Below are 14,597 nucleotides of genomic sequence, written 5' to 3'. Positions count from 1 at the left end.
GTCGACGACACCCGTTTCTACCACCTGAAGTGAATTTAATGCTAAAATTATGTTTTATGGTTTGGTTGTACCCGGTAATGAATCATTATCAACTTGAACTGAAAGATCAGTGCTGTTACGTATAAAATAGATTGAACGCTGGCAGCTAAAATTTCAAGTAGATTTCCAAATTTCAGGACAGACACTCATTTTATATTATTAGGTTTCTAAGATAAATCCTGAAAAATCAGTGTCGTAACGTTGGAACTGCAAATTACTTACGTAAAGGGTGGTTTAATTCACTTAGGTTGCTTTACCAAAAATACGAAAACATTAATACGAAGACACTAAAAAACACTGTTGCATACTGAAGAATGCTGGAAAGCCTGCTAAGATGCGATGGTCATAAAGATTATGAAAAGTGTATCGACTGTTCATCTTCTCTTCCATCATCATCACCATCATCATCATCATCATCATCATCATCATCGTCATCATCATCATCGTTATCATCATCATCATCATCGGTTGCCGGGGTTCTCTCTTGGGTTAGGTTGTAGATGGATGCTTCCATTAGAGAAGTCCGGCAATGTAACAGAACAACATAGAGCACTTTGGTGCCTCCGAACCAGCCATTGCCAAGTTTAGTATTGAAGCCCATAGAGGGCTGAAATCATAGGAGTTCAAGATCCTATTTTTTCATCATCGCCCTTGTTATATTGTCTTCATTCGATGCGGAAAAAGCATATTAGTGGAGATAATTGCAGATCAGATCAGGAGAATTACGACTACGATGAGGGTTGCCAATCAGACGATTTCGGTGGTCTGGTCAAGGTTAGGTCTTGTTCCAATTTAGTCAACTGTATGTATCTGGACCGTTTGATTTATGGTAAGTCTCAGTGGAATTCATTACTTCATCCGTAATGAGTAAATACACACAACCTCAATATATTTCATGATTTGCTCCAAATTTCGACCACAGGTTTATGTGGAGCAGACAAATGTCAAAACAGGGCAGTTCAGCTGGGAGCCACATATTGGCGTTAGTCGAATCCAGCCGCAACTGTTGAAGTTGATATCCCATGTATAAGCACAGCCAAAGTTAATTAAGTAGACAATATCCAGTAGAAAACAAATTGTAGACGTTTTGTCAATCAACAATCAAGCAATCTGCAAAGTATTCAGCCGAGAGTGATTTCCCAGGTTAACCGAATACACGGACGCAACATAAATAGGAAAAAGTCGTGCTGAAAGGATTGCGAGCTCCAAGAACCTAATGACGTGTGTTAAAAAGCTTTGATTCGAAAATGGTGGTTCTTTCAAATACAGCGCTCTCCTACTCCAATTCACCAAAGTAGATGACAGCATCTCTTTCCGTATCGTGTGCGTAAAATGGAAAACGCGGTAGGATCTCTTACTGAACCAAAGCCTTATCTGGAATCTACGGGACTCCCACCGCACAGTTTGTCCAAACTCTAACCTCGAATTTCTCGTGAATCAGGTGGGCGCAGCTGTTGCACCTCGTGGCAAACATTCGCAAGGGATATTCTAGCAATCGACGGCTGGTTTTCAGGTCCTACAGATTCATATTAAAGTGAGTTCACCAACACAATAGATAGTACGGGCCACAAAACTTGGTGAATATGATGTAGGTGACGCACTGATGCATTCTGAGAACATCGCACTCAACCAGAACAGTTTGGTCCTCAGTCACGTGGAAACTACGATTGGGTAGTCATCGTTTTCGAAAACGTTAAAGAGAACCATCAGCTAAGTTAAGCTGAATCTCTGTTGGGTGTCGGCTGATGGACTTTAGTGTGCTAGGATGGTTGAACAAGTGTTGGGCTGGTGGGGAAACCGCCTTAAATCTCGATCAACCTCGGAACCTAGTCACTTGGCCTGACGAAGCTTTTGTGATAAAAGCGAAACGTTGCCCAGCGATAAATCTACCGACTGTCACCAAACTTTTTCGAAAAGTTTGGTCCTCAGTTTAGTTTCGTATGCACTGAACGTCATTCGGCTGTGACACAAGCCCAACATGTGGTAACATCAAATTGCACAACACCAACGCGGCGACGTTTGCATACCTGAATACGAAGCCGAACAACAGCAACCTAGGCAATGAATTAGTTGGGTGTAAAAATGATGCCGAAGATGTCGTGTAAAGTACTCTGAATGGCTGAAAATGAGCACATTGTTAGACCAACGATTTCTCACATAATTTCTGGCCAACAATCAGATCAAATCCCACACTAGCGACGAGTGGTGGGGTAGTGAACCGACTGGAGGTGTTGGAATCACTGAACGTCCGACTGTTACAAAATGGTCATGATTGCTCAACGTCTTGGATCCAATCACACGCTTGTCAATGTGGGATATCTTAGTATTCCTTGCAGTTAAACCGATTCCCATCTGCTAGAAATTCAGTGTTAAGTCAGTTATCGGATAAAGGGTAAATTGCGTCTCTCATTCTATGAAATAAATATACACTCTGAGTTTAGGTTGTACCAGAACTCCAGTTGACCTTGGGATGCAACCAACGGGTCGCATATAATGTAGTGATAGGCCCAATAGGAATAGTCAACCCATGACTGCCGAGATACTCAGTAGAGTCGACAAGGAACTGCGGGCTAGTTATCCACGAGTGGAACAGACAAGAGCCAAGGTACTGCATTCGGTACAGACCAAACACTTCCAAAAGTAACACGATTGAGCCTTCTCCAAATGTACATCCTAATCTGTACCTGGAAACCCCCAGACGACCAAACGCACTGTGCCTGTTAATCTCTTGTGAACAAACAAGTTGAACTTTAAATATGTTCCAGTGCAAGAATGCAACTACTGGAACATAGCAAGTAGTATAAAACTGTTGCATAAATGTATTTCACCGGTCAGTGCAGTGAAGTAGGCTACTCTGATGAAATTTTACCAAGTTTCCATAAGTACTCTAATGCTGAACCAATCGACCTTTTTGTCAAGAATTACACAGTGTTTATGGCATTCAACTACCACGGGTTTCTCCGCTACATTCGGTTTTCTCTTGATTTCTAGGTTTACTTTCAGTCATTTAAAACGCTCCGAAGACCTACAATTGTTCCCCTTTTGACACAAATATTTCGCCAGGTTATGTGAAAAGTTTATCAGGTTGTCAAATTTCAAGACAGACGGAGAACCGGTCGGTGAAGTCACTGATTGTTGCTCAAGGCTTCTTGCCGTTTGGTGTTGGTGACTGAATTTGCAATGAAAGGTAGAGACTACTATCAGGCTGAATTGGGTTTGGGATCTTGCTCTTTCGTCAACAGAGTGCCAAGACAAGTAGATTAGGGTCGAGAGTCAATTCAGTTATGGGTTTGGCAGCTCACACATAGATTTGTTCTGGCTAACTCGGTGCAAGCGATTAAAATGTTTGGATTTTCAGGAGACTAATTTTTTGATTTTGCTCTTAACGAGAAATTGAGACGAAATGAAACCTTTCTCTGATGTGCCTAATTCAGACATAAAGGGGTCTCTCCGATGGTACAACGTCCATGGAAATTAGTGGGTGAGGTTTCATGCATCAACTTCTGGTGCCCAGGGGAAACACGAGTGAGATACATGCTGGAATGGAGATGAAATATAGTAGCTTTCTCGAACTATGATTTGGGTGGTCTTAGTTGGGAAACATTGTATTCAATCAGCTGACCCACCGAAACTGGAAACAATCGTCCAAAACTTCTTCACCCCAGCGATCCTCCAAATGCCATTCATACCTCTGTTGATGTTGGTACTTCAAATTATGCCCAATATTAATTGATATTTATTTGTGAATTTTATTCGTATAAATTGACATTATACTGTACTGATGCTGGTTGCCCTTATATTTCATCCCATCCTCATCAGAAGTTTGTACTCGCCGACCTATTTTTCTGTTCTACATTTTTACGTAGGAAAGTACGCTTATAAACACGGAGGCGGAAGACGCTGAGAACGAAATTGTGGCCTTGTGGAAAGGACCAAATGATTGTGGGATATCAGTATCACTACATTCACCGAAAACGGAACCACAAATGGTGGATTCAAGGGTCACTTGACGGATGGATGCCTTGATACTCCGCTAACGCATGGGCGAATGGTAAGTTTGATGATGTATTATCCTACGAAACTTCGTCAACAGGTGCCTAGCGTTCAACATGACTCCGTGGAATTAACCTGGGTCTGGACACGTTGATTTTGGAGTTATCCTTCACGGCACAGAATGCACACAGCATATTGATGAAGTTTCGCGTAGACTGCACACAATTTTGGAGCCAATCACAGGGTTTACGTGAGATGGTGGCTACTTATTGGGGTTTTGCCAGCTTAGACCTGTCTGTGAGTAAGACGGGTGGCATGTATACGGAATGGTTTTGTATGTGCCTGACGTTATCATCGAGGTCACAGTAGTAAGGTACTACCCACGGTGTATACATTTTTATCATCAGAATCTAGGGTACCGGAAATACCTTGTGCTCGTAGGATGAGCGGAGGCTTTTCCCCATCAAGAAGTAGCACGTCCTTAACTGAATCCACTTGGGAGGTTTTCCGTCAGTGGTTCGGAAAATAAGTCCGGTGGAAACTCAGAGACCATATTTGCCTGACGGGATCCAAAAGATGAAAGTCGGGTCGTCGGCATTCAAAGGGTTCTCAGGAAGTTTACAAGTAACATGTTTCCTTTAGAGAGAATGTCGATATGTCACATTTATAGCAACTGAAACACATGTTGATATCTATGAGGTACATTCAGTCGAAGGATATCATTTGTGAGAGATTCATCAGGAATTCAGCTTTTAGTATGCCCTCGTAAGCCACAAAAACAATGTCAAAGAAATGCCGACACACCAATTTTAATTGGTGTCAGAATTTTTTTTGGTGAGAAGCAGCCGCTGCTTTTGTTTCCAATTAAGGAAGCGAAATACATGAGCTCATTAGTCATCCCCTTAGATAGTTGCGCATATTTCATCGAATTCGGTAGTTTATTCAGGTGAATTTTCAACGAATAACAAATCATATTTCGATCGATATATTTATCATCATTTGGAAACCGCCCGGAACCGACTGATAAGTAATCAATTTTTTTGTCATCGTTTTTGTAAGGTGCACTTACCTTAATGAAGCTCCGCAGTAGAACGAACGTCGAGTTTAGCAGAATCCGGTGTCCTCAATCGGACCTACTGTAGCTCTCAGAATATGAGGGGAACAAAATCACATTTTGCATCCTGGTAGGCGGCTTTTTCCTACTTCTATGCCAACCACACTGGAGTGTTTTGGAGAACCCTGTGCGAACCATAATAAATAGACCACATTATTGTAGGTGTGTTAACCACCAACTAGATGGAAGCGCAACAATTCACATTTGCTTCATTCGGTCTACCTATACTAAACCCATATACCTATACCTATACCTATACTATACCTATACTATACCTATACTATCGTTTGCTTTTCCTCGATACTCTATAGCTTTGATTTTGATCACTCATGTTGGTGGTGGCAGCAGACTACAACCTTTTTGTATTTACCGACCTCCGTGTATTCGTTGTCATTAGACCACCAAGAATGTCTGGTTGATTAGTCTGAGTAGGCAGAATACAGACATATTCGCTCCTTCTTCGTTGACTCACCGAAGCTCACAGGAACCGATTCTATAGCCCCGCGGAATCTGGTCACTCCCCTCTCTATACAGTCTTGCTCTTCGTCAGAACACGCTAAGCGAATAAGAATACAACCAGCTGCCCTGTGTGAATCGGAGCATATAAATGTTCTTCTCCTGTCGGCAATATCTTCTACTCATTAGTGATTTTCACGACAGAGAACGACAAGGACACTGCGAATTCACCGGCTATTGGTGCCATGGGTAGGGTGGATACAGTCCACCAGACGGCTCAACACAACCGGATGAGTCAAAATTACGTTGGGAGGATGGCATTGTTTGGTGTGATTTCGCTTTCGATGTTTTGTCTCCAACGCTTGGCGGTTGCACAAAATTCCCATATGTTTTAATTGATCATCCTTCTGACAGCAATCAGTAAACAGTGAGCATCTATCTCGCTTGTTACTTTCAATTTTAGTGCTAAGCTTCCAAATATACATATGTTCAGTGACTTGATATATGCGCAAACATTGTACTGAAATCGAGTTGATCATGGCGTTGGTTGCAAATTTCAATGGAGTCCAGTTAAAACCCGCTTCCATTCTACGTGGCGATTCAAGGTTTCTCTGTTCCAGATATCGAACCAAACAAAACGTGAGTGCTATTTGAACAACACATCCAGTTGAATGATATATTCATCGTGAGATTCGGCTTAGTTCCGTTGACGGATAATAAATCATATTCCGATCAATATTTTTATCATCGGCTAAAAACCGCCCGGAACCGGCTGATAAATAATGGATTTCTTACTCATCGTTTTTGTAGGGTGGATATCAATTCAGGACCCAGGATGTCCCGTATGCGGAAGATATTTGGTTGGTGACCAGAGTTCTGACCCCTCTCTATCCATTCAAATCAACGCACACACCAGTCACATCGCTCTAGCGGGGAAATGTTCAGTCGTTCAGATGTGAGCAGCAGTGTGCGCTGGTGTAGTTGTGGCAACTCGCTTGCTTAACCTACCAGATGTTCAGAGTTAAAATCCCGGTACGATCAAGCATATGCAGTGACGGCTAACCTTATGTGAATTAAGCTCCAGTCACGTGGCTTCACCTAGTGTGGACTCATCAGAATAGTTGAGCCAGCGAACCAGAATATTTCAGATGATAATGATGCGAATGTGAAGTCTATGACTACCGCAACTACCCACGACTGGTTTGGATTTTTCGTGGAGCACAGTAGAAGGGCAGACCGTTACAAGCATGGGTGCGTTGAAAAGCAATACGAACTGATTATTGGCCTCGTTGTCACTGTACATTGATCAGACAAAACCTAGATTTCTGACATTAGACTTTGTAAAACCGGAAGTATGATTTGGCTCAGATATCGTTTAGTAAACGTGGGTAGGCATACACTCCATGAGAAAAGCCTCCGTGAATTGATACGAACATGCATGTGGACTAAAGGGGTGAGGTGAGGTGAATAATTGATCGAAAACACAATGCGAGATGCGGTGGATGATTTCCGCGTACGACTGTGTTGGTGGACTACGGGAATGGACCACCTAATTGTAAAATCACACGGAACAGTACTAAGTCAAACCGGTTTGCCTGCTTTTTCCCACCTTCTGAAAGATCCCTACAACGTCGCGGTGAAAAGCCAGTCACCAAACTCACAATGGATATCATGAGCCAATGCTCGAACGCCCATCGGGTTTAGGGAAGTTTACAAACTGCATGCCAATAGATCTAACCGACATATCCGTATCAACCTGTATAAATGTATGAGTGTATATCTTAGCCTTTCGTAAGCTACATCGCCCTTCGAAAAATTACCGGAGTGGCCAGTGTAGGAAGATGGATTGAAAAGGCATGTCATGGACAGGACAAATGGAAGCCGATGACTGGGTTTCACGTAAGTCTGGAAAACATCCCTCACATGTTTGCTGAAAATATCGATAACCCAAGATGGGTTTTACTCCTCTTGAGTCTCATCGGATAAGCAAAGTGCCCAAGTTTCCGCCAACGTTACGTTCTACTGGAACCCAAATTAGACCCAAATTCGACCAAAATCACTCAAACTCACGTATCAATTGGATGTTCAGGAGAAACTCAGCCAAATCTCTCGTTTACGACAATCTTCAGTTGAGTATTGATATTTGCCGTAATATTTTTGTTTTGTACGGGAAAACTGTGCTATCAAGCAATTCCATTTTGGGTCTGTTCTCTAATCAAACTCAGTAGTTATTCATCTTCTAACAGGGCATTTGGATTCCCAATCAGAGTTGATGAGCAGTGGAAGAGCACAACTAGGTCAACTGGTCCCCTGAAAATAAAAGCTTTAAATGGATGTGCGCTGCATGTGGACGATGAAAGAGTAGTGATGATTCCATTAAGCCCGAGATACTCGTAGAAATGGTCGACTTTATCAGGCCCAACAAAACGAGGTGAAAGGGAATCCAGGAGATTCATTTACCCTCTGCTATAGACGTAGCACGCCGCCCATAAGAGTGCTGAAGCCTATACGTCAAAACTTGCAGGGATCTGCGCACTTGGGGCTCATCAGGTTGGTGCAGTCGCTGAGTATCCGTGAAAATTTTGTTCTATATTAACTCAATTTGCTAAGAGACCGTCACAGGCTAGAGATTCAGCTGGAATTTGGGCGAATCTCCCTTGAGTCTCCTTTTGATGTACAAATGAGTGTATTTGTCTAAGTTAAACGTCTTGCATCACGTTATCTTATTTACGGTCTCACGTTACAATTCGGTTTTAAGCCGGAAACCTCTAGGTTCTGTTGGTTCGCTCGCCTGGCCCTGAGTATTCAGCAACCACCAGGAGATTCCGTCCGTTTTCCGATCACCGATGTACACGCTTTTCCTGCGGCATAAATCCAAGCATGTGAAATAGCACTGCCTAACAAATTTCCTAATCAACTTAGGATCTCTAGGAAATAGAAACTTGGTCAACTATTTTAAAAATTACCGTTTGCATGGCGGTGTTTTGGAACAAATAAAGTGGTTGTGATTAAATAAACTGGATAAGCGGAAATTCTATCGTTCACAACCACATTTTCCTGCATAACCATATTTTGATACTAACTAGATTTTCGCTGACAATGGTAATACCGGAAAATTCGAGGCCATTCATTTACACCTACGGATCATTACTTACATCTGGCTGAGATGACGACGGTGGATCACATAAATCATAATGGATGATGAAACCGATAACTATTTGGCCAAGTACACTCCTGTTCATGGCGGACTCAGGAGAATTACAGCTGAGTGGCCCTCCAACGGTATATTTATCGTAAAGATCACCTGTCAAGCTCATTGCCGGTAGTAGGCTGTTGGGACTTATTTTTCAGCTCTATAAGTAGTTTGAGGGAAAACTTGCCGCAGTATTTCGAGTGCCGCACCAAAGGAATATGGGACAGCTTTATGACCGACGAAGCTGAGAGGTATAATGAAAGAGGAATCTAATCAAGATTCAGATGACTCTCCTTTCAATAATTATTTAAGTCGCAAATGAGTGCAGTTCACCATTTGTGTACACTTTATTGTCCAGGGGCAGCACAATGCTGACGGGCACTCGGTGACTGCGCCTATCTGATGTGCTCGGAGGAGGCCAAAACTGACCGTCGACAACTTCATATTTGCTGTGTCATGCCAAGCAAGAAGTATCAGTAGGGTCAGATTCCTGGATTTTGGAATATTTAATCTGGTAACTCGGATACACCATGCCGCCATGTGTTTTTAGGAAGAGAATCGGAGCATATAACAACGATTTTCAGGTGAATAAACTCGTTCAGCGAATTCACCATACGTTTCTCTTATAAGAATCAACATAATATTGTAGCGGTTCCGTTGCTAGGCGATTCCAATGAATTGAAGGTTGCATAAAGAGGTCGTGTGTTGTTGGTGTTTCCTGTTCCACGGTTGATTCTCGAAGATTCAGGAAGCGGATTTGCTAAGAACGATGCTTTATAGTATTGCCTAAATGGTGCTGCTTTTTTAGAGAGGTCGACGCATGCACAACGTAAGATCCATCAATGTTTAAGACGACATCACCATTAAGTAGTTGTTGTTCCTTTGGGGTTTTTTTACACAGAGAGAGCACTATACTGGTTAACACTCCCGTCAATAAAGTCAACTTCGTAGATTGTTGAATCTTTGAATAGCGAGAATTAAGTATAAATGCTCAGTTGTGAACTGCCAGGCAACCAGCTTGGAGTATTACGAATGCGTGTTGGATGGATTTATCTAGCATTTCAGATATCCCAAATAAGAACGACGTAATTCTGGCACGATCCAATGCAGGCCAGGGTCGCTGTTTAGGAGGCTTCAGGCAAAGCACACGCGAATAAAATTGGGGGTTGTTAGACTTGTCTGATGGTTAAGAATAGAGACAGTGCATTGATAAATGTTTCACCGAGAACATTACTTTGTGTTTGAAATGTCAGACGCAATTGCATCAAAGGCTGCGAACTACTTCTCACCTCAGCGATCCCCCTCCCCCTATACGAACGAAAACTATGAACTCGAGAGTTCCGTTTGGTCACTAAAATATGTGGAACATATTCTTCTATGTGTGGTCATCAAAGCCAACTTGATGCTTACGCAACATGTCATTTTTCGTTTAGTTAGCCTACCTATCCGATCTGTAATTATGGGATGAGCCATGATTTTCCTCAGCGTTCTCAAACTCTGATTGTGAGTACTGTTCTTGTGCTGACAAGAAACTAGAAAATCCCCATATTTACCATTCTTCGTACTTTCATTGTCACGCGACCACTCATAATATTTATTTGAGTAATCTGAGTAGGCAGGATATTGATATTCTAGATTCTTATACGTTCATTCGCTTAGACCAATAGGGACAAAGGCTAGAGGATGGACAGTGTTTGCGGAATCCAATCACACCTTTCTCTACACTGGCGTGTTCTTGAATAAGACACAGTAAACGAATAAGAAGACGACCAATCCCCGTGGTTGAATCTCTTATTGGCGGGATTTTCATGAAAAAAAGCGTGTGTTGTCTGCTCCAATTTGTCTGTGACCACAGCTATGAAAAGGATGTACTCATTAGGAAGACGTAGAAAATTACACCGAATGGTTCATGGTAGCCGGATGAATCGAACATCTTCATCGAAAATGCCTTTTGATCGTAGAGGGATTTTACTTTCATTCTTGTTTCTCCAAAAGTTGGCAGTGGCACAAATTCACCGTGAGTTTTATTCAAATCATCCTAGAGGCGAGCATCAGAGAACAATACTATTTATTTCCTTCGATATGTTCACGATTTACGGTAATTTTTTCAAAAAATACATGTATTCATTGTCCTCAAAAGTGAAAATGTGTGTACGTGATTAATTGAATTGGAAGTGCTCATTTGTGGATCCATTTAGGGTTTATTGGGGACAGAATATGATCTCAGCACAATCTCGTTTTTGTGTTGCGTGTCGCGTCAGGACTCCCTTTTCTTGAAGATTGCGACAAACAAAGCGTGAGAGGTCTTTGTGCAGAACGTTTAGATGAAGAATGTAATGTGCGTGGATTCAGCTAAGCCTCTGATAAACGCCACTTTTATTTTCAAATGTGTATACTTCACCAGGTTGGTCATGTGCAAGCAGAACGTGATACCGTTGGAAATTCACTGACTGTATATTTGCTGAATCCGTAGAGGGGTAAACATTATTATAAAGGCGCAATGTTTTGGAATTAACAACAGAAGTATTAATGGCCGCCCAGGTGTACAACCGTTTCGGTAACTAGGCTCCATGTAACCCAATGGCTGCCTTGCCGAAGCATGGACAAGAGCAGTTGAGACGTCAGTGGGGTTTAGTTCGAGCCACGGACATTCCGGACAGTAGATTTGTGCCTCAATCTCTGAGCTAGCTATATCATATCTGTTGGAATACAGACTATTAACCTGATATGTTCAACCACCTGACCTACCTGACAAACAGGCTGTTTGTCGCTGTTTGTTTAACTCCCAATAATTCATAGAAACTTTGTTTGTTATTGTAGTTTTGTTTGAGCCGATATTTGCTCGAAATGCTAGTTCTTCATATTAATTCGAACTTAGCAAGCGAAATCCGTGTGGGCAGAAGAAACAGAGTGGGGAAGTTAAGATGACGGGGAGTATGTAAGCTGTCTTTGAATGTTTCCGTTATGCGCGACATTGAGAAAGGTAAAGCTAGCGAGTTATAGCCGGTATGGATTAGTCCAGTGGATTTCTCTATCTGTCATGCATTTAGGGTTTAGACAGAAAAAGTTTTTTCTGTTATGAAATGGTTTGATTAAGATATACTCCAACAACTGGAATGGATTTAAAGAAAGTTTCTTGTATTTTAGAGTAATAATACCTGGGTTACCATATTAAATCTTTGTCGACGTGCATATTGTGTCGTTTATGCAAACGTGCCAAATGAGGTAGGATGTGACACCAGATTCTCCGCAATCCTATATGTACCGATCTAGTTTGTCCGATTTGGGAATACCGCATTTGAAAGGCTATTAGCTTTGTCTGATTGCGCGCCTCTAGGGTTTTTATTGAATAAATCCACTTACCAAGGCTTCATCATGCTATTTGCATTTAATTTAGTGTCGGAACTGGATACACTGCTTACACACTACACGCCACTGGGTAAGTTATTATATGGTGCCGAAAATCATTTGTATCATCCCATTTAACCTTTGGCGAACACGAAATCTTTGATTTGTCCAAATACGCCTTTAGTGAAGGAGGATTTGCATCTCCGATCTCGTCAGAATTATCATGCGTCACGTGATAAGTGTATTTAGTCGATCGCAAGTCACCAGATATGGACGACATTTTATCATTCACAAACTCAGGTATATGTCAGGTATATGTCGTAGGGTTTGGTACACAGGCCCTACGCCGCCAGGTATATGTCGTAGGGTTTGGTACACAGTGCATTATATGCGCTGGATGTTCAAACATGCATCCAAAGGGACATGCGCACAAAGTTTAGGGATGCGCCCAAATCAATAACACAAAATTCATGCTGGGATATTGCATCCAAACAAGACTGAACATCTATATGTGTAATGTGCTACTCATAAGCAACCTCAGCAACCCTATGAGTAGCACATTACACATATACATGTATCGCGATATTTCAAATATCGTAGCGACTGAAACATGAGGCGGCCTGGTGCAGCACATTCGGTTGCCTGAGAACATCATAAACGAGAGATTCAGCTGGGTTCCAGGTGAGTCTCTCGAAAGAAACAAATTAGTTTGCAGATGAGTGTATATTCGCTAAAGACTGAACATCATTCAGTGTGTCTGAGTAATGGGCTGGGGTCATCCCATGGCAAAATTCGATAGCTTGATCGAGCCTAAATCTTTTAAACTAATATGGAAATGGTCCACTTCTGGAGTTTCCTCAAGCGACTACATACTCAAGCAGTGAATGTTCGGCAGAATTATGTGAATTATAAGGAGGAATTGGTCAAATGCAGTCCAGAATACGTTAGAAATGCGGTCACATAAGTGTTTTGAAGAGTGCTGCGTTTTGTAATACGAGAAATTACAAGTCAAACTTAACAATGGAAGCCAATTCATCACTCCAGGAATGTCAGCCTCACAGCAGCTCTGCTGTTGGAAGTTTCACGTAGTTTCTACGGTAACTGGTTAGTCCGTTGACGGACCGGATCAGCTAGAAGCGAAAAGGTGTTCTGAGGCTTTCTATAGGGGAAAAATGTGGGTTGCTCAGGTAGCGTAGATGGTCGTTGGCTTCTTCGCTGAGCTGGGCAATTTGATTGTACTGAGGCTGACCTGATCTCTATTTGTGCTATCTGATGTGAGTGGCTTACAGGCGTTTTCGAAAACAGCAGGGAATTAATCGCCATCGTCGAAGTAAGATAGCTTACACGTTTCCCATTCTGCTTAATTCCGATATCCCGTTTTTGGCACAGTGAATGAGTTCATAAATGTTCCCCCTGATTTATTACATTAGGCTCATTGAAGTACGCACATGAGACAACATTATTTACGTTCGGTTGAGCTCACCAGTGCCCGTTTCAACCTTACACAAGTGTTCAGTATTTTTCTACCGTTCGCCAGCGAATCGATATCAGCCAGACTGATGGTGACGTTTCTATTAAAACCAAATGTGTTTTCAATATACTATAGAGTCTGGACATCGCATTCCACTTTTCACAATTGATGGCATATTATTTTTCCGAAAAACTGAAAGAAATTACGAAATCCCACATGTATGCCAGATTTATAGTAAGTGATTTCTACTTCCGAATAACCACAGTTTATTCTTTAAAACTCAGCAGTATCGCATGAAGCCGGATTGGAAAATGCAAGAGGGCCGCGTGATGAAATGGTGTCGCTTCAATTCGCACAAGCTTCGAATGCCACAACGACACAACATCCCCCTGAAGACTACGGGATTCCGTGTGAACAGACTGTGACTTCGGAGCACGCGTCAAATCCGACCGAACGAGCAGACCGGATTTACGCTCACCAATGTTCGGTATGTGGAAAAACATTTCCGTATATGGCGATGTTAATGCGGCATCAGAATTCTCACAACGATCATCATGATTTCCAATGTGACCTGTGTTCAAACGCTTACAAATACTCAGAGGATCTTCATAAACACATGAAAGCAAAACATCCGGGTGAATTTACCGGACCCTACAGAGCATCGAGGGAACAAGTGCTAGAATCACTCGAGGCGGGCAACCCATGTTCGGAATGTAACAAATGCTTCAAATCTTGGAAAGGTCTGCGACAGCATCGGAGATTCGTTCACATACGAGAAATTTGTTCAGTTTGTGAGGAATGCGGTGAAACTTTCTCCCATAAAACCAATTTACACAAACACGTCAGAACTGTACATAAAATATCGAGCCGTTTCGCTTGCGCCCAATGCGGAAAATCGCTCGGCTCTTCATTCGCTTTAAGCAGGCACATCAAAACTTCGCATGAGACTACACTGAAAGATCAATCTCTCCCGTGATTCAACG

General features: G+C 42.2%; 1 protein-coding gene across 1 annotated transcript; it reads right to left on the bottom strand.

The window, feature by feature from the left end:
• Nucleotides 1-391: 391 nt before the first annotated feature.
• On the bottom strand, nucleotides 392-8,919 carry T265_09535 (hypothetical protein; the record flags this gene model as incomplete). The annotated part of the gene is made up of 2 exons (XM_009175634.1): nucleotides 392-646; nucleotides 8,758-8,919. The coding sequence occupies 2 exons, from the start codon at nucleotides 8,917-8,919 to the stop codon at nucleotides 392-394; spliced, it is 417 nt and encodes a 138-aa protein (XP_009173898.1).
• Between the last annotated feature and the right edge of the window lie 5,678 nt (nucleotides 8,920-14,597).

This window comes from Opisthorchis viverrini (assembly GCF_000715545.1).
Source record: "Opisthorchis viverrini unplaced genomic scaffold opera_v5_285, whole genome shotgun sequence".
NCBI classification, from domain to species: domain Eukaryota; kingdom Metazoa; phylum Platyhelminthes; class Trematoda; order Opisthorchiida; family Opisthorchiidae; genus Opisthorchis; species Opisthorchis viverrini.
Note: the sequence above shows the minus strand (reverse complement) of the source record. Positions and strands in the feature narration are given on the sequence as shown.